The sequence below is a fragment of the Lontra canadensis genome, unplaced genomic scaffold, assembly GCF_010015895.1.
Source record: "Lontra canadensis isolate GAN:19392208 unplaced genomic scaffold, GSC_riverotter_1.0 scaffold43, whole genome shotgun sequence".
Classification (NCBI taxonomy): Eukaryota; Metazoa; Chordata; class Mammalia; order Carnivora; family Mustelidae; genus Lontra; species Lontra canadensis.
Window position 1 is genome coordinate 827,588 of NW_022631037.1, and position 20,158 is coordinate 847,745.

The 20,158-nt window shown below is 39.4% G+C and overlaps 1 protein-coding gene across 11 annotated transcripts in view; it reads left to right on the forward strand.

The window, feature by feature from the left end:
- BCAS3 (BCAS3 microtubule associated cell migration factor) overlaps positions 1-20,158 on the forward strand; it is a 584,262-nt gene that overhangs the window by 14,486 nt on the left and 549,618 nt on the right. For all 11 annotated transcript variants that reach the window (XM_032871859.1, XM_032871862.1, XM_032871866.1 and 8 more), the window contains exon 5: positions 13,079-13,185. In XM_032871859.1, coding sequence (XP_032727750.1) covers positions 13,079-13,185 — 107 coding nt within the window. The remainder of the gene's footprint in view (positions 1-13,078; positions 13,186-20,158) is intronic.

Sequence of the window (20,158 nt, forward strand, 5' to 3'; positions counted from 1 at the left end):
AATCTGTATTATTTCCCTTCTTTTAATGGCTTTAGGCTTTATTTGCTGTTCCTTTTCTAGCTCCTTTAGGTGTAAGGTTAAGTTGTGTATTTGAGACTTTTCTTGTTTCTTGAGTCAGGCCTGTATTGCTATGTACTTCCTTTTTATGACTGCTTTTGCTGCATCCTAAAGGTTTTAGACTGTCATGTTTTCATTTTCATTTGCTCCCACATATTTTTTTAATTTCTTCTTTGATTTCCTGGTTAACCTGCTCATTCTTTAGTAGGATGTTCTTTTTTTTTTTTTTTAAAAGATTTTATTCATTTATTTGACAGAGAGAGATCACAAGTAGATGGAGAGGCAGGCAGAGAGAGAGAGAGAGGGAAGCAGGCTCCCTGCTGAGCAGAGAGCCCGATGCGGGATTCGATCCCAGGACTCTGAGATCATGACCTGAGCCGAAGGCAGCGGCTTAACCCACTGAGCCACCCAGGCACCTCTAGTAGGATGTTCTTTAATCTCCATGTATTTATGGTCTTTCCGCATTTTTTCTTGTGGTTGACTTCAAGTTTCATAGTATTGTGGTCTAAAAATACGCATGGTATGATCTCAGTCTTTTTGTACTTGTTGAGGCCTGATTTGTGACCCATTATGTGTTCTATTCTGGAGAATGTTTCAAATGCATTTGAAGAGAATGTGTATTCTGTTGTTTTAGGATGAAATGTTCTGAATATATTTGTTAAGTCCATCTGGTCCAGTGTGTCATTTAAAGCCATTGTTGCCTTGTTGATTTTCTGCTTAGATGATTTGTCCATTGTTGTAATTTGGGTGTTAAATTCCCCTAGTATTATTGTATTATTATCAAGGAGTTTCTTTATGTTTGTTATTAACTGATTTATATACGTGGGTGCTCCCAAGTTGGGGGGCACAAATATTTACAATTGTTAGTTCTTCTTATTGGATAGAACCCTTTATTATGGTATAGTGCCCTTCTTCATCTCTCGTTACAGTCTGGTTGAAAGTTTGTTTGATATAAATATCGCTAATCTAGCTTTCTTTTGATGTCCATTAGCATGATAAATGGTTCTCCATCCCCTCACTTTGTTTTCTTTTAAAGTAAGCTTCTCACCCAACATGGGGCTTGAAATCACAGCCCCCAGATCAGGAGTTGCATGTTTTACCAACCAACCAGCCTTGCTTTCAGTCTGCAGGTGCCTTTAGATCTAAAATGAATCCCTTGGAAGCAGCATATAGATGGGTCTTATTTTTTTATCCATTCTGATAGCCTGTGTCTTTTGATTGGAGCATTTAGTCCAGTTACGTTCAGTGATTTTTTGTTTTTCGGTGATTATTGATAGATATGAATTTTGGTGCCATTGTATTACGTGTAAAGTCAGTGTTTCTGGAGATTTTCTTTGCTCCTTTCTAGTCTTTGTTGCTTTTGGACTTCCTTTCCCACTAAAGAGTCTCCTTTAATATTTCTTGTAGGGTTGGCTTAGTAGTCATGAACTCCTTTAGTTTTTGTTTATCTGGAAAACTCTTTATCTCTCCTTCTGTTCTGAATGACAGCCTTGCCAGATTAAGTATTCTTGGCTGCATATTTTTCCCATTCAGCACGTTGACTATATTATGCCACTCTCTTCTGGCCTGCCAAGCTTCTGTGGAGAGATCTGCTAACCTTGTTTTCTCTTGTAGGTTAGGGATTTATTTTCCCTTGCTGCTTTCAGGATTCTTTCCTTGTCTCTCTGTTTTGTAGATTTTACTATGAGATGTCTTGGTGTTGGCCTGCTTTTGTTGATTTGGATGGGAGTTCTCTGTGCCTCCTGGATTTGGATGTCTGTTTCCTTCTCCAGATTAGGGAGGGTTTTGGTGATAATTTTCACAAATAAACCTTCTACCCCCTTTTCCCTCTCTTCTTCTGGGACTCCTATGATATGAATGTTACTGTGCTTTAGGGACTTGCTGAGTTCCCCAAGTCTGAATTTGTGATCCACTATTTTTCTTTCTCTCTTCTTTTCAGCTTAATTGTTTTTCATAATTATATCATCTGTGTCACTTATTAGTTCCTTTGCTTCTTCCATCCTTGTGGTCATTGCATCCAGTCAGTTTTGTATCTTGGTTATAGCATTTTTTATTTTGGCCTGTCTAGTTTTTAGGTCTTTTATCTCTGTGGTGAAGGACTCCCTCGTGTCTTTTGTGCTTTTTCTCAAGTCTAGCTAGTATCCTTATGATTGCTGTTTTAAATTCTGGTTCAGAAATACTATTTGTATCTGTTTTGAATAAATCCCTGGCCGTGATCTCTTATTTTTTCTTTCAGAATGAATTTCTTTGTCTTGGCATTTTGTCTAGGGCTCTCTCTTCTTTGTGTTAGGAAAGCCTGTTATGTTTCCTACTCATATTAAGAGGTCTGATACTCTCCAGGGCCTGGTGCTTCAGGAAGTGTTTCTGGTTACTCTCCTGTTGTATTTGGCTGCTCTTTCCCCTGTGTCAGTCCAATGTAGAATTTATCCTTGCCTGCAGTTGGGAATGTTTGGATCTTGTCCACTGTATGGTGAGTTTTAACTAAGTGAGTTTTAGTCTGCTTGTTAAAAGAGGCTAGATCCTATTTCCTCTAGAGCTGAAGCTTTGTAGTACTCTATCATCAGTAGACTTGGTGCGTTTTGGGGGTTTGTGCTGGTCTTCTGGGGGAGGGGGCCTGCTGGTGCTCTGATTCTCAGGTACACTTGTCTTAGAAAGAAGCACCTGCAGAGCGCAGGGGTCGGGGCTTGGTGTAAGTGACTCAAGCCTCTGCTGTGGGCGCCACGCTACTCACTGAAGTCCATCCCTGCTGAGGGACAGGGATAAAAATGGCATCAGCTGACTCTCTTGTCCTTGGAGAGTGGAGTTCGCACATGCCACTATTCAGGAAGTCCTCACAGACGTGTGAACAATCTCCCCTCTTGTGTCCCCAGCTTCTGTCGGATCCATGTCTTCATCCTGTCTGTGTCCCAGCCATCTGCTCACTTGGTGCCGCAGTGCTCCTGTGTTTTAGCTCAGGCCCATTGGCTGGGTTTCAAAACTCCAAATTTTAGGGATCTGGTGCTACACAGATCCATGCTGTTCTTTTGGGTGAAGGTCTTGCCACACTGTGGGTAGTGCTGGTTTGTTCCAGAAGGGCAGTAGCACAAATGTGTGGAGGCTTGGAGTTTATGGTAAAATGTAACTGAGAGCTGGCATCCAGGTGAGCTGCCCTCAGCAGCTGTTTCTTCTCCTCCTATGCTAATGAACTGGCAGCTCAGTGGCACTCAGTGGCTCTTTTGTCCCCACAAGGAGGTGCCGCCTTTCCCAGATACACTCCAGCAAGGGGAACTGTTTCTCCCAGTGTGACCCAGGGAATCCTCATACCATGCTGTCTGCTCCTGGGCTTCTGCCTTCCTTCTCCACACGTGCATCTTTGTGCCCTCCAGGCTCCACCTGGAGATGGTGCAGTCTTCTAAAACTTAAGACTTTTAGCTCCACTGCTTATAAAAACTCAAAATAATCAGCCCCTCCTGTTTCGCCTCAGTGGGGAAGTGTTTTCTTGTGCAATGTCCTGAGCTCTGTTCTCTTTCTCTCTCTCTGTTTCTCTCTCTCCCTCTGTCTCTGTCTCTCTCTCCCTTGCCTCTCTCCCTCCTCTCTGCAGCACCAGGATTCTTTTCTCCCCCAAATGACATCTCTGCACCTCTCACCTTCCACGATGTGGCCTTTTTTATCCCTCTAGTTGTACAGTTTGTTCTCTCAGCCCTCGGATTGATTTCCTGGGTGTTCAGAATGATTTGATATTATCTAGCTGTGTTCAAGGGACGAGGCAAGTGTAGGGTCCTCCTCTTCTTCTTTTCCCTCTTTATTAATAACTAGGTAACTATTTATCTTTTGTTTTCTATCATCTTTTCCTCTTGAATTTAGACTCTTTTTTCTTTTCTGGAAGTATATTTTTTGCTTTGTGCAGTCAGAGAGTATTAGAGAACTTTTTTTTTTTTAAGATTTTATTGTAAAGTAATCTCTACAACCAATTTGGGGCTTAAATCCACAAGAGTTGAGATCAAGAGTTGTATGGGCCACTGACTGAGCCAGCCAGGTGCCCTCTTAAAGAACTTTCTTGATTTAATAACAAAGTAAATGAGGTCATGGTCTTGGAAATACTAGTGCAGATAGTAACAAAAGCTTGTTTTACAACATATGCAAAATGTTAAAAATAATTTTTAAGGGCATAGGTTCATATCAGCAGCAAAAAAGAAAATTATTTTAATATTACAAAACTAACATTTAGAAAATTTCATCAAAATAATCTTAAGCATGATTTTCTGTTTGTTGTTGTTGTTTTTTTAACAGTAAGACTTGTTGACATAATATTCCATAAAGCCTTTGCTTTACTGAAGTAAAATGCATCTGGAAATGTAGATTGATCCTGCTTGAAAATTATTTTAGTCTGTGTGTGCTATTGAACTTATAGTAGTTGTTTTATTTTATTTCCTCAAAGATTTTATTTATGTGATTGACAGGGAGAGAGGCTGCTAGAGAAGGAACACAAGCACGGGGAGTGGGAGAGTCTGAGAAGCAGGCTTCCTGCCGAGCAGGGAGCCTGATGTGGGCCTCAACCCCAGGACCCTGGGATCATGACCTGAACCGAAAGCAGATGTTTAATGACTGAGCCACCCAGGCGCCCTATAGTGGTTTTAAATGTAGTATCCCATATCCCAGTTGATTTATTAAGCTTTTAAATGTATAAATTTTCCTCAAATACTTTAGCACACTCACATGTCCTTCAGTCTCTCCTTTCTGTATCATATTGATATGGTATGAAATTTTGGCCCAGGTTTTTAATGGACATACTTTTTATTATCTCTGACCCTAGGAGTATGTGTGTATGCTTGTTAGGTTTTTAGACAATAGTAGTCTCTTAAAGCATTTCTTGAATTTATCTATATGTGTCCTTTCCTTTCCTTCCCTTCTCCTCCTCCTTCCTACTTCCCTCCCTCCTTTCCTCCCTTCTTTTCTTTCCTCTTCCTTTTCTTTTCTCTTTTCTTTTCCTTCTTTCTTTCTTTCATCTGAGTGAGAGAGAGATGTTGATTGAGCATGAGCAGGGCGAGGAAAGGGGAGGGAGAGAGAGAACCTCAAGCAGATTCTGTGCTTAGTTCAGAGACTGACGCAGGGCTTGATCTCATAACCCTGAGATCATGATCTGAGCTGAAACCAATAGTCAAACGCTTAACCAACTGCAGCACCCAGACATCCCTATTTGTGTTCTTTCTTCAAACATTTTTTTTTTAAGGTTCTTTTTGCAGCAAACCTGAGGTGTTTACAATGGAAAGAAAATTTGACTGTGGAAAAGAAGAAAAGTAGGGTTGATTGGCTCCAATTCCATCATCTCATTGAAGAAGGCCAACAAGGGCTAACTAAGTTTTCCCTTGCGTTGGACTTTCTTGATCAGCCAGTCTGCCCTTCCCTGGTGCCTGGTACACCTGGGGTGCAATTCCTTCTTCACCGCCTTTTGTCTTTCATGATACTCTAGGGGAGCTAGCGGAGGGGATTCTTCTGGTCCCAGCCAGGCTAATTTAGCAGCTTGCAGAATTCTTCAGAGAGCAGCTGTGGGTACCTGGAGATGATATTAGGTATTTAGGCTTCTCTTTGCCAGACCTGGACTTTTTCTGGCAGAACAATCTTAGAAGTTTATTAGCTGTCTGTAGATTTAAGTTATTTTATATTTTTAATGAAATTCTATTAGCTATTAATTTAAAAGTTGCAGTGTTTGAATTGAAAACCCTGCTCTGGTGATTGCTTTCTATTCTTTCCAACAGACCTGGGAGCTCTGCTTTTTTTGCTTGGAATGATAGAGTGATACCAGTTGGCCCCTTGCCTCCAGGCTGCAACCCATTTGATTATGGCTTATCGTGGTTGGGGGTTGACTACACAATGACTAACAGGAGATAATTCTAAGGGAACTGTCTTATTGGGCTTCTCCAGTCCTGGGCTCTCTTAGGTATCTCCATTCTTAATCTTTGTACTGACTTTGGCTTGGTGTTAGGTGGAGAGTCCTGTATTTGGAACTCATTCGTGAGTGGGATGAAGTTCCTTCATGTCATTGTCACTGTTCTCTTTCTGCTTCCAGGCAGTCTGACTTATACCTAAACTTGTTTCTCTTGAGGTTCCATACTGAAAAAGGTGTAAGGAGTAGCCAAAGCAGTTTAATACCCTGATGTTTCTGTCAGATTCCTTAAAGGTGAGCGTATAATTTGAGTCCCAGAACACATCACGTTAACTAGCTGGTTTGCTACCTTAAAACAAGAACTGCCAACCTTCTAGACTGTGAGGGAAAATTCCTACCACCCCCCCTCTGCCGGCCCATCCTGACTCAATCAATTCTAATATAAAAGTACTAGTATAGTACTATGTTACATATGTTATATTGTATATTATATATACTATGCTATAGTGTAGTACTCACTATACTTAGGTATCTATTTTTATATTCAACAGGCTTTTTTTTTTTAGTTGCAAGTGGTTGGTTTAAAAAAATAAAAATAATTTTTATTGTGGTAAAATACATATAACATAAAATTCACCTTTTTAGCCATTTTTAAGTGTATAGTTAGGTAGTGTTAAGTACATTCACATTGCTATGCAAATAATGTCTGGAACTTTTCATCTTGTAAAACTGAAACTCGTGAAACTCTGTAGCCACTATACAGTAGTTCCACATTCTCTCCTTCCCACTGGCCCTTGGTACCCACCATTCTACTTTCTGGCTCTATGAATTTGATTACTCAAGGTACTTCATAAGTGGTATCGTATAGCAATTGTCTTTATGTGACTGACTTATTTCACTTAGCATGTCAGGGTTCATCCATGTGTAGCATGTGTTGGAATTTTCCTTTCAAGGCTATATAATATTCCATTGTATGTGTATATCACATTTTATTTATTTGTTCATTGCTTGTCATTTGGGTTGCTTCCACCTTTTGGCTTTGTGAATAATGCTGCTATTAATATTATTGTATAAATATCTCTTTGAGTTTCTGTTTTTGATTCTTTCCGAGAATATATCCGTAAGTGGAATGGTTGTCTCATGTGTTAATTCTTTTTTTTTTTTTAGGATTTTATTTATTTATTTGAGAGAGATCACAAGTAGGCAGAGAAGCAGGCAGAGAAAGAGGGTGAAGCAGGCTCCCTGCTGAGCAGAGAGCCTGTCGCAGGGCTCCATCCCAGGATTCTGGGATTATAACCTGAGCTGAAGGCAGAGGCTTTAGCCCACTGAGCCACCCAGGCGCCCCTCATGTGTTAATTCTGTCTTTAATTTATTTTTGAGGAAATTCCATACTGTTTCCATATGGGAATTGTTTTTTTTTAAGATTTTAATTATTTTTTTGATAGAGATCACAAGTAGGCAGAGAGACAGGCAGAGAGAGACAGAGGGAGCAGGCTCCCCACTGAGCAGAGAGCCTGATGCGGGGCTCGATCCCAGGACTCTGAGAACATGATCTGAGCTGAAGGCAGAGGCTTTAACCCACTGAGCCATCCAGGCACCCCAAGGAATTTTTTTTTTTTTTTTTAACCTGCTCACATCATATAGCTGGAGAGGACAGTGGCCTGAAACTTCTAGTCATTCACTTCTTGTCACTACTTCTTTCTGAATGCTTGCTTCTCTTCTTTGACTTCTCTAATGAGGTTGGAGCCATGATTGGTTAAAGCTCCCTGATTATACATTTATGATTGTACTATATGATCAAAGAGGAAAACGTACTCACTGGGTGTCCAGAAAGATTACCTTCCAGTTACTGGAATAGTTCCAGTGGCCAAGGATGTAATACTAGAATTGGCTCAGCTGGTCATGTGCCTGTTCCTGTGCTCAGTGGGGAGTAATATCAGTTACCAGGAAAGGGGGTGGCATAGAGTAAGAAGTGTGTGGGGCACACAAAGGCAATAGCTGCTGCAAGCAGCTCGGGGTGCTCCACATGTCAGCTACCCCCTAGACATTTCACTTATATGTCTCACAAATGGTTCAGTTTCTTACTCCTTTTCCCATCTAACTATGTTCCCTCAAAAGCTATGCTTCAGTCCTGCTTGGCTTTCAGGTTATGAATGGCACAGAACTTTTCATGCCTCAGGATCTTTGTACAGGGGGCCTTCTGGTTGAATGTTCTTTCCTGCCTTAATCCTCATTCACCTATTAGCATCTACTAAAAATGACTTCCCAGTTTTTAGACTGAGTATTGGCAGTACACTGCTGCTATTAATACACACATGGAATACAGAAGCAGCTGGTTTGGGAGAAAGATCTAATTTCACTTTATACCTTGATTTTTTAGATGAGCAGAACACCCAGTGGGCCTCTGTTCCCCAGTTGCAAACATTTTTCTAAGGAGGGCGAGTATACTGAGTGGTCAAGGTTTCGGAGGATGGGTGAATGAAAGGAGAATGTTGTAGTTGACTAAAACCACAGAAGAATGCTACATGTCTCTATAGGAAAGACTGTAAAGTCCATATTTTGGGAGCAAATAAGGATAAAGAAACCAGTAGAAAAGATAAAGAACAGTTATGGTTAGAATAACCAGTGATGGAATAATAGAGGATATAAAGAAAAGTCAAAGAATAAGGATTACCTAAAGCTGTAACAGTTTTGAAGAATAACTTCAATTTTTACAAAATTAGAAGTTCCATTCCAGAGTGATAAAGTCTGCTGTACCACCATCTAGAGAATGAAAAATAGTACAAGTTACTGGGCAGAATCTAAAATAAGAGAAAGGAGATTTTGTTCATATAATGACCTCAGGGTTTTGTATGTGGCATTTGAGCCCTTCTAAAAGTAACAACCTGTGATCAAGATGGTAGCTGTAGTAGAAAGATGACTGGATTGAGTGTCAAGAATCCTGAGATTTCTTTTCAGCTTTGAGTACATTATACCTAACTTGTTCTCGTCAATGATAAAATGAAATTGGCTCCTGCTCTGCGCATAAAACAGGATTGTTGTCAGATTAGCTGATCTATATATCACAGCACATTGAAAACTATAAAAGACCGTGTAAATGTTAGGTATAAAGAGAATTACGCCTTTGGAAAATAAGTTTATAATTCTGAATTTTCCTGGAGATAGAATCATGTGCTGTTAACTTTGTACCAGTGAATTCCTGTCAAATGAAAATCAGTATTAAAAATTACTGATTAGAAGCTATGTTGAGCATTTTGATCTTTATATTTGGGCAACAGGAAGTCACTAATATAGAGGATGGAGGTGAGGAGATATGTCATTATTTATATTTTGTAAAAAAGTACTCTTTTGTATGGAGTTTGTGGGTAACAATGGATGTAGGAAGCCATTTTATGCTTTTGGAGTTTACGTTTTAATGGACAGAGTAGTGATGGTGTAAGCAGAGAGCTGTTTACTAAGACACAGGTGATAGATTGCTGATAGATTTATTGTTAGAGGAAAGGAAGAAGGTGATTCTCGACTTTGCCAACTGGCTGGATAGTCATGCTATTTACCAAAATAGAGAACCCTGGAGGAAGATCAGGTTGTGGAGGAAATCATGATTTTTTTTTTTTAAGATTTTATTTATTTATTTGACAGAGATCACAAGTAGGCAGAGAGGCAGGCAGAGAGAGAGAGAGAGAGAGAGGAGGAAGCAGGCTCCCTGCGGAGCAGAGAGCCTGATGCGGGACTCGATCCCAGGACCCTGAGATCATGACCTGAGCCGAAGGAGGAGGCCCAACCCACTGAGCCACCCAGGCGCCCCGGAAATCATGATTTTTGAGTGGAATTTGATCTTCTACTGAGACATCCAAAAACCCATGTTGAGGAAGTCACTAGCAGATACTAAGAGAAGCAGTGGATGGAATGAGACCACTTTGGAGGTTATACTTCATGAACAGTGTTTAGGAGTTAGTTAGCTTTGAACAACTCCAGTATTTAAAGAGTAGGTGGAAAGGAATGAGCCAGGGGAAGGAGTGGTCATAGAATGATTAGAGTGATAGGAGGAAAACCAGGAGAAGGTTATACCTGGAAAACCAAAGGAAAATATTTTAAGGAGAAGATGGTGAGCGTTGGTTATAGCTGCTAAATAGTCTAACAAGATGGGCTTGAAAAACATACATTGCATTCAACAACTTGGAGATTACTGGTGACCACAGCAGAAGTTACTTGGGAGGAGTATTGGGGGCAGAAACCATTTTGAAATGGATTTGGGGTGAATGAGAGATGAAGTATAGATGATAATTACAACTTCATCAAGGAGTTCATCTTCTAGAAGGAGAGGACAGTAATGAAGTCAAGTAAAGGGAGAGGGTTTTATTGTTTCAATTTATGATTTTTTTAAAGCCTTATTTATTGTGCAAATATATCATGGTAAATAATACAAAAGGGTAGATCAGTGAATGAAGTTTTACAAATCCAGCACCTGTGTAACCATCACCTAGGGTAAGAGAATATTGTTACCTAATTGCTTCATGGTTTTGCATTTCATATCAATAGAATTATTTGCTATCGAGTTTTCTTGTGTCTGGCTCTTCTTGCTCATTTTGTCTGTGAGATCCATGCCTGTTATGTATGACAGTGGTTCATTCTTTTTCTGTGGTGAATAGTGTTCCATTGTTTCAGTATACTGCTGTGCTTGTCCACTTTCCTTTTGATGGACATTTGGATTGATTCCAACTTTTGGCTCTTATCCAGTAACGCTGCTAACCGAGCCTGGCTGGTGACTCTTGATCTTGGGGTTGTGAGTTTGAGCCCCACGTTGGGTGTAGGGAATACTTAAAAAAATAAAATCTTAAAAAAAACCCACAAATAATGCTGCTGTGAATATTCTTGTGATTGTCTCTTGGCGTATATACGCTCTTTTTTCTAATGAGTAAATACCTAGATTGGAGCTACTTGGTCAAAGGGCATTGTATCTTCAATGTGGGCGTATGTTGTCAAACTGTTTTCCCAACTGGTTGTACTGATTTACATTCCTTAGCAGTAAATAAGCAGTACTTTATGCCACATCCCGCCAACACTTGGTTTTGTCATTGTGGTTTTAATCAGCACTTCCTTAATTACAAATGAGATTGAGCCACTTTTCATGCTTATTGATGGTGGATTTATTTGAATGTCTTCTTTTTGAAGTGTTTTTTCATGTCTCCAGCCTGTTTTTCTAGTGACTTATCTTTTTCATACTGATTTTTAACTGTTACATGTACAAGATGAGTCCTTGTGGGGTTATAGTTGTTCTAAGTCTCTTCCCTGCTATGGCTTGCCTTTTCACTTTTCTGGTAAGGGTGGCTAATGATTAGCAGGATTTCTCCATTTTAATGTAAGAGATAATGTGGTAGAATTTGCCAGTCTTTTATGCAAAGAGTTTTTTGGTGTCCTATTAAGAAGTCTTTCTCTGTACCATGATGACGAAAGTGTCCTTCTACATTATCTACTCATGTAATTTTACCTTTGTTATTTACATCTAAATTTCCCTGGCACTGATTTACTTGAAATTTTTTAAAAGGTAGGAGACACTTCAACATATTCAAGTGCTCATTGAAAATATTTAGTAGCATGGAAAGTATTGAAGATACAGGAGAGAAATGATTAGAAAAAGGCTCCTGAGAAGGTTGGGGAGGATGAGATCCAAAGTGCAGATGCAGAAATTTACTCTAGAGAGAAGGAAAGACAACTATTTGTAATGGGATGGAATGAGAACAGAGTGGTACCAATGCACTCGGATCTTCAGCAACAGATTTCTGGTTTCTCTGTGCCGTCTGTGACAGACTATCTGCTGAGTAAGGAGAGACTGGGTGGAGTCAGGGCTTGGAGAAAGCTTAAGAAAGTCATTGAAGAAATTCTAGGTGAAGTTCCAGAAAAAAGAATAAATGTGCTGTGCTGTTTTGAGGGTCCATTGAGGTTTGTAGAAATAAATTTATTTTAGTGGTACCAAATTCTGTCTAATTGTGCGATATTCCTGTAGCATACTTGATTGCCTTAGAGTGTATGAAGATAACAGGTACTAGGGTTCTTCTGGGATTGATATTTTGTGAGATAGGTGCCATGCAGAGATCCCATAAAGAGAGATCAGACTGTAGATTATTGGCAGAAGTTACTGAGATGATTGATCAAAGACCGTAAGATGGAAGGAGAGTCAACATAAGGTGGCCCGAAAAATAGGGAGAAGGCAGGGTTGTTGGTGGACCAGAAGGCCTAATGAAGTCAGGGAATGGATCATAATGGAAGTGGTTGAGAAAACTTGCTAGAGGATAAGGTCATGATTTGAGACTAGAATGCTTGAATTCGTGTTTTGTGAGGTGCAATAATTTTGTTCAGGAAGGATATCTTTCATAATACTGACTATATAAGAGATGCTTAATATTCACTATTGTGAATTGGAAGTGATTAGACAAGTATCTATAATTCTCTTGTAGTGGACCATATGCCCGGTGTTCAGGTATATCAGAATTAAATTCTTAAATATGAAGGAACATAACTTGTCTTCCACTGTTAAGTATATAAATATTAGAAAATCTAGTAGGTTATACTTCATATTTATATTTAATTAATTTTTGTAAATTTTTTTTCATGTATCATTTATAGATTCTGGTTTTGTTCCTGGTATTAATATTCCTAAGTTCTCTAGTGAGAATTTTTTTTTTTAAAGGAGTCACTTTTTTTTTTTCTTTTAGAAAGATTTCATTTATTCATTTGAGAGAGAGAAAGAGAGAGAGACAGAGAGATCACAAGCAGGGGGAGAGGGAGAGGGAGAGAGAGAAGCTGACTCCCCACTGAGCTGGGAGCCCAACATGGGGCTGGATTCCAGGACCTAGAGATCATAACCTGAGCCAAAGGCAGACGTCCAACCAACCGAGCCACCCTGGTGCCCCTCTAGTGAGCATTAAAAAAAAAAAAATCTTACTTGTGCAGATAATTATAGGTACTATTAAAAAAAAAACCAACCCAACTACTGGTTTTGTAATTTCAGCTTCCTGTTCACTTTCTTACACATATGATGTCTTCCAAATACTTAATTTTTACTGAAAAACAATATAAACAATTGTTAGACTAATAATATTAAAGAAGTGTAGCTGTTTTCTTTTTGATTTGCTTCTTTGTGGCTTAATTCTCATGCAGATACATCAAGAAATCTGGAATTTCATGAAATACACAGCACTGGGAATGAGCCACCTCTGCTGATTATGATCGGCTACAGTGATGGAATGCAGGTCTGGAGCATTCCGGTAAGTCTGGAGAAGGTTGAATCCCTAAAATACAATACTGGGCAGCATGCTCGCTGATGTGAACCCTGGCCATACTTTCTGTAAGGTCTCATCCATTTATTTCATTAGCAGTTGCTGAGAGGCTGCTGTGTGTGTAACAGGGCACAAGGAACAAGGGGCAAGTGAGGGGACAGAGGGGTTGTAAATGATTTGTGATGTCAGACCAGGAATTGTGGGAATCACCTTACATGCAAGATCTCATTTTTTCATCCTAGTAACTCTGTTGAGTAGGTATTATTATTATTTCCCTCCCTTTTTCCAAAAGAGTGAACAAGCTTATAGAAGGCTTTTTCTTTTGTTTTTTTAAAATTAGCAGTCATTAAAAATCAGTGTTTTGAATCAGTTAAAACAGTCATGTGGTACAAAATTCTCGAGGTTATGAAAAGTTAAAAAACTCCCTCTTGGGGCGCCTGGGTGGCTCAGTGGTTAAAGCCTCTGCCTTCGGCTCAGGTCATGATCCCAGGGTCCTGGGATCAGGCCCTGCATTGGGCCCTCTGCTCAGCAGGGAGCCTGCTTCCCCCATCTCTCTGCCTGCCTCTCTGCCTACTTGTGATCTCTCTGTCAAATAAATAAATAAAATCTTAAACAAACAAACAAACAAAAACTCCCTCTCATCCTTGTCTCCCATTTCCTCTTGAGGCACCCCGGGTTTCTTGTTTGCTATGTATCCTTCTAGCTATGTTTTATGTAAATAAAAACATAAATAAATTTGTTTTTGCCTCCTTGCCCTCCCTAACAGATGGGAGCACATTATACAACTTAGTCTGTACCTTGCTATATTGTACTCATAATGTCAGTATTCAGAGAGCTTCTTCACTGAATTTTAAAAGCTGCATATAATTCCATTATTTGGATTTTCCTTGATTTATGTAATTTGTTCCCTATATTGAAAAAGCTTGAGTGTCTCTTTTTTCCTGTGATCAGACATAATGATGTAGTACAGGAATTTGAACAAAGGTTATTTTATGTCTGTGTATCTATGAAAGATAAATTTCAATTATGATAAGTGTTTAAAATTGCCTAATGTTGGTCCCAGTTTGCCTCTTAAATCCTACATGTTCCTCTTTGGGATGACCAAAAATAAAATGTCCTAAAAGAGACGGAGGCTTTGTAGGATCACAGCTGAGTGAACCGTAGTACAGATTGCATACTTTGGCTTGTACGTACATTCTGGCCTGGCCGAAATATCAGATCTCTCCAGTGGATGGGGGTGGGGGGTGGGGGGGTGGACTTCTGTTCTGTGGTTCTTTTGCAGTTGGAGGCTCAGGGCTATTTGTACCTTTAATAAATTCACTCACCAAATTTTTCAAACCCCGTTGTGTATGTGTGTGTTTCAGCTAGAGTTTTTCCCACCTCTTCTGTTGGGTAATATCATTCTTTCTTAAAAGGTATGTAGGAAAACATAGTATATTATGTTAAATTTAAAGGACTTCAGGATGTTTGTGAGTACAGAATTTGGCCTCAGTGGCATAAAGATTATTAAGTAATGATCACATTGGACTTCATAATTCTTTAATAATTTAAGTAAAAAGTTATTTAGTCTTTGATAAGTCACTGCTGATGAACTTTGGTCTTCCATCTAATCATGTAATTACGATGATACTATTAGTTATTTAGGATTAGGGGTTTTATATTTCTTATTTTTAAAGATTGGCTTTATTTTGCAGAGATGGTATGCTGGTGTGTCGTGAAATGAGCGTCCTCTTTCTTTTGCCTTTTGGGATGTGTAGTTGACATTTTTCATGGCCCTGCAATGCTGTTTGTAATTTAAGTATCACACTGAAGGCATAGACAGAGGACTTAAAATTAGGCAGTGATTTTTTTTTCTTTTTTTTCCTACCAAGAGAAAAACTTCTAGGTTGTGATCAGGGGAAGAGATTTTGTAAATGTAACTTTTTCTTATTAATAGATACAATATTGTGATCCATTACACTGTTGACAGACTTGAAGGTGGAGGGGAAGCTAGAGCTTTAACAAGAAGGTTGAGCCTGTGTGATTAGGGGTGTTGACTGGACTGAGTACATTCCTTTGGTAGTACTCAGGCTACCCACTTGTTCTGGTTATAATTAGAGGTATCACTTTTAATAGTTTTAAAGTTAACTTGTGTCTATCTCTGAGTGACTTAAAGGTCTTCTGAGTAATTTAAATTACCTCTTTAACGTAATTCTTATGCCCAGATTGCATTTTGAGAGACTTGAATAATCTTTTCTTCATGCAATATTCAGTAACTGGTTGTTTATTATTATAGTATTATAGTCCTTTGAGGACTGTTTCAAGAATTAGGAGGTTGGGAAAATGAGCTCCTTCTGTTACATTGATTGTGCTCTTACTATGTTCAAAGCATTTTACAGACACAGAATCTCATCTGTCGTAGACTGTGAGGTAGAAGTTACCCTGTTTCACAGGTGGTAACATCATACCGCTTGTAAGAGTTGGAATTGGAATTCAAACCCAATTCTATCTGACTTCAGGTTCAAAGCCTCTGATCTTAGAGCTGTACTTCATTATTCCCCAAATGTGATAGCAAAAGATATGCCATGCAAGTACTTTGGCAGTTCAGTTTTAGTTTTCATTATGCAAGCTTATGATGTGCCTTCAACTCTTCATCTTTTATAGAGTACTGTGACTGTAACCCATTACTAACTAAACCCTTCCAAAACTTGTTTATCACTCGTCAGTTATTCAGTAATCATTTAAGTGTTACCATGTGCTAGACAGTGGGGAGCTTATGTTGGTCAACCCAGAAATAATCCTGGCTCTTAGGGAATCTTTGCAGACCATAAATCATACTTGCTTTTGAGTACGTGAGAGTGGGCGGGAAGTCAATCCCTGTCCAAGCCATAGCTCGATTTTTTTGCTTCAAGTTTGTGAAACAGGGTTCCCTTCTCTTGATTTTATATAACCTGTGAGACTCAGATTATGAAAGTAAACAGATCCTGGTTACACCTTTAAAAAAATTGTTTGTTTATGAATTGCACAAATTTGAACAAGGCCTAAATGGTGTCTCAACATACGGTTAAGTGGAGTTCGCTTAGGATCAGAATTGCCCAGAAGTAGTTGCTGTACTGCCCAATTCCCACCACTCTGTATATGGGGTGGCTGGAGGGAAACACCAGCCTTCCCTGCTTTCCCAAGCTGTCAGGTCCCTTCTCTCAACACATCTGATGTCACATAAGAAAGCATGATTATTTGTTGAGGTTCTAGATAAACAGGCCCCTTTCCCACTCATTCCTAACAATCTCATTGCCTCTTTTTGGTCATATAAATATAGGTTCTCTTGCTTAAAATCCTTAACTTTAAAAAAAATCAAGATTGTATGTGGATTAAAAATCGAATAGTTTTTTTGTGTGTGATTCATATGAAAAAATAAGCTGTTCTGTGCTCTTCCTTCACAATTCCTTGAATTCTATGAGCTGTTATCTCAGTTTTTATTGTAGTCATCTTAATATGTCCTACTTACATTCTTGATTTTATTTTTTTCTCCCAGTGTTATACATAGACCAACTTGGTGCCATGAACTATGAGGACTTAAAAGTGTTCATTATTGGGGCTTTTGGGTGGCCAGTTGGTTAAGCCTCAAACTCTTGATCTCATCTCAGGTCTTGATCTCAGGGTTGTGAGTTCAAGCCCTATGCTGGGCTCCACACTGGTCATGGAGCCTGCTTTAAAAAAAAAAAAAAAGGGAAGAAAAAGGGCATTCATTTATTCAGCACAGATCTGGGATAAAATATGTATTTTGAGCAAAATAGACATGGTATTTGGTCGAATGGAGCTAGTAGGAAAGATGGATTTTAAATAAAAATAATATGCAACTTATGTTGTAATATGAAGAAAAGAATAAGAGATCATAATAATAAGGAAGTGGCCTAAATTAAGATTTAGCGAGGGTAAGCTTAGAACAGCATACAGTAAAATCAGTGGCTCTGAGGTGGAAACGTTCTTTCCTCTATGGTTGGACATTGATTTAGATTTCTTAAGTTTTTTTTTTCTTCTTTAAGAATATTGAGATACATATTTTTATGATCATGTAGTTTGGAGAGATCGATAAAAGTAGATACACCAAGGCTCTTGATAGATTTGCCAGATTGCATTCTTGTAAAGCCATGCCACTTACGTTTACCCCATTTATTTATTAATTCATTCACTCAGTGAAGATTTATTGATTGCCTTTTACAAGCCAGACCCTGTTCAAGGTGCTGGGAAAACAACAATGAGCAGAACAAAATCATTTTTCTTGTGGACTTTCCATTCTAGGTAGGTGGCAAGGATGATAATAAGCAAGCATGTAGCATGCTAGCTGGTGATGAGTGTTAGGGTGGGGTGGTGGATGTTGCGGTGGGTTGTATCATACAGGGTGGTCTGGGAAGGCCTCTCTCAAAGATCTTTTGAGTAGAAGTGTGGAGGAGTGATCCTTCTGGGTATTTGATGGAGGAGCATTCAAAGCCTGTACTCCGTGTGAGGATTATGTTTCCTCTATATTCAAGAACAGCAAGGAGGCCATTCAGCTGGAGGTGTGTGGGCAAGGTGACGAATGCTGGGGGAGGATGTCTGAGAGGTGGTGGTGGGCTAGAGCTTGGTCAACCATGGATTTCAAAAATCGTAAATACAGAGCAAAGTTGAAACAATTTTACAGTGAAAACAAGTATATTCACTACCTAGATCGAAGTGTTAAATTTTACGGTACTTCCTTTATTTCACATCCATCTCATTCAACACGTTTTAACATTTATTTAACATGTATTTTTTAAAAGGTTTCATTTATTTATTTGAGAGAGAGAGAGAGCGTGAGAAGGGAGCAGGTAGCGGGAGAAGCAGACTCCCCACTGAGCAGGGACCCAATGCAGGACTTGATCCTGGGACTCTAGGATCATGACCTGAGCTGAAGGCAGTTGCTTAACCAACTGGGCCACCCAGACGCCCCTCATTCAACACATTTTGAAGTAAATTGCAAACATCAGTAGACTTTCCCCCAGCCACTTTTGCATGTATTAACTAGAATTCAGTATTTGATTAATTTTTGTTAAAGTATATACACAGTTAGATACTGAAATCTTAATATGTCTACTTCCTTTAAAAAAAATTTCTTTATTGTGTTATATTAGTCACCATAAAAAACATCATTAGTTTTGGATGCAGTGTTCCAAGATTCATTGTTTATGTACAGGACCCAGTGCTCCATGCAATACATCCCCTCCTCAATAGCCACCACCAGACTCACCAATACCCTCAGGCTCTTCCCCTCTGAAAGCCTCAGATTGATTCTCAGAGTCCACAGTCTCTCATGGTTCATCTCCCCCTCCGGTTTGCCCCAGTTCACTTTTTCTTTCCTTCTAATGTCCTCCACTCTATTTTTTATGCTCCACAGGTAAGTGAAACCATATGATAATTGACTTTCTCTACTTGACTTACTTCACTCAGCATAATCTCCTCCAGCCCCATCCATGTTGATGCAAAAGTTGGGTATTCGTCCTTTCTGATGGCTGAGTAATATTCCATTGTATATATGGACCACATCTTCTTTATCCATTCATTTGTTGAAGGGCATCTCGGCTCCTTCCACAATTTGGCTATTGTGGACATTGCTGCTATGAACATTGGGGTACATGTGGCCCTTTTTCCCACCACATCTGTATTATGTCCATTTCCTAAGCTTTGACAAGTATATACACCTGAGTAACCCAAATCTTTGTCAAGATGTAGAACGTGCTTATCACTGAAGAAATTTCCCTCATTGCCTATTCCCAATTAAATTTTTTTCTATCCTGTGCAGAGGCAACCACTGTTCTCATGTCTTCCCCCCACCTTTTTTTTTTTTTTTAAAGATTTTATTTATTTATTTGACAGAGATCACAAGTAGGCAGAGAGGCAGGCAGAGAGAGAGAGGAAGGGAAGCAGGCTCCCTGCTGAGCAGAGAGCTGGATGCAGGGTTTGATCCCAGGACCCGGGGATCATGACCTGAGCCGAAGGCAGAGGCTTTAACCCACTGAGCCACCCAGGTGTTCCTCTTCCCCCCACTATTGATTTGTGTTGCCTGGTTGCGAACTTCCTGTGCTATTATTATACTGTATGCATTTTTGTGTATGTAAGGCTTTCTTCACTCAATGTGTTTGTGAGATTCACCCATATTATTCCTTTTAATTGCCGAATAATACTCCGGTGTATGAACATACCATAGTTTATCCCTTCTCTTAATGATGGATAGCTGAACTCTTTACTGCTTTTGCCTTTTCTGACTAAAGCTGCTATGAAGATCTTCTGTAAGTCTTTTTGTAAAGTGGTGTGTTCATTTCTCTTAGGTAAGGACCTACAAGTGGAATTGCAGCTTCATAGGGTAGGAATGTGGTCGGTTTTATAACAGGCATCCAAACCTTTTTCCAAAGTAGTTATACCATCTTACATTTCCCCTAGCAGTGTACATGTTGTTCCATAACCTCATCAACATTTGGTGTTGTCTATCTTTTTAATTTTAGCCATTCTGATGGGAGGTACCTTGTGATGGCTAATAATGTTAGAATACTTTTAATGTATTTTTGGCCATTTGAATATCTTTTAGGAATTATCTGTACACTTTTATTTAAAATAAAGATTTTATTTATTTATTTGACAGATCACAAGTAGGCAGAGAGGCAGGCAGAGAGAGAGGGAGAAGCAGGCTCCCCGCTGAGCAGAGAGCCCGATGCGGGGCTTGATCCTAGGACCCTAACATCATGACCTGAGCCGAAGGCAGAGGCTTAACCCACTGAGCCACCCAGGCACTCCTATCTGTACACTTTTTTGCTCACTAAAAGTAGTGAGTTGGAGAAGCCATTTGAGGACTTTGAATGATTAGACAGTGATGTGTCTTAAAAAGTAGTGATGGTATGAAGCACAAATGGGAGTGGAAGGATAGTGAGTTTGGTTTTAAGTTTCTGGACTGTGGACTGGTGGTGCTGGT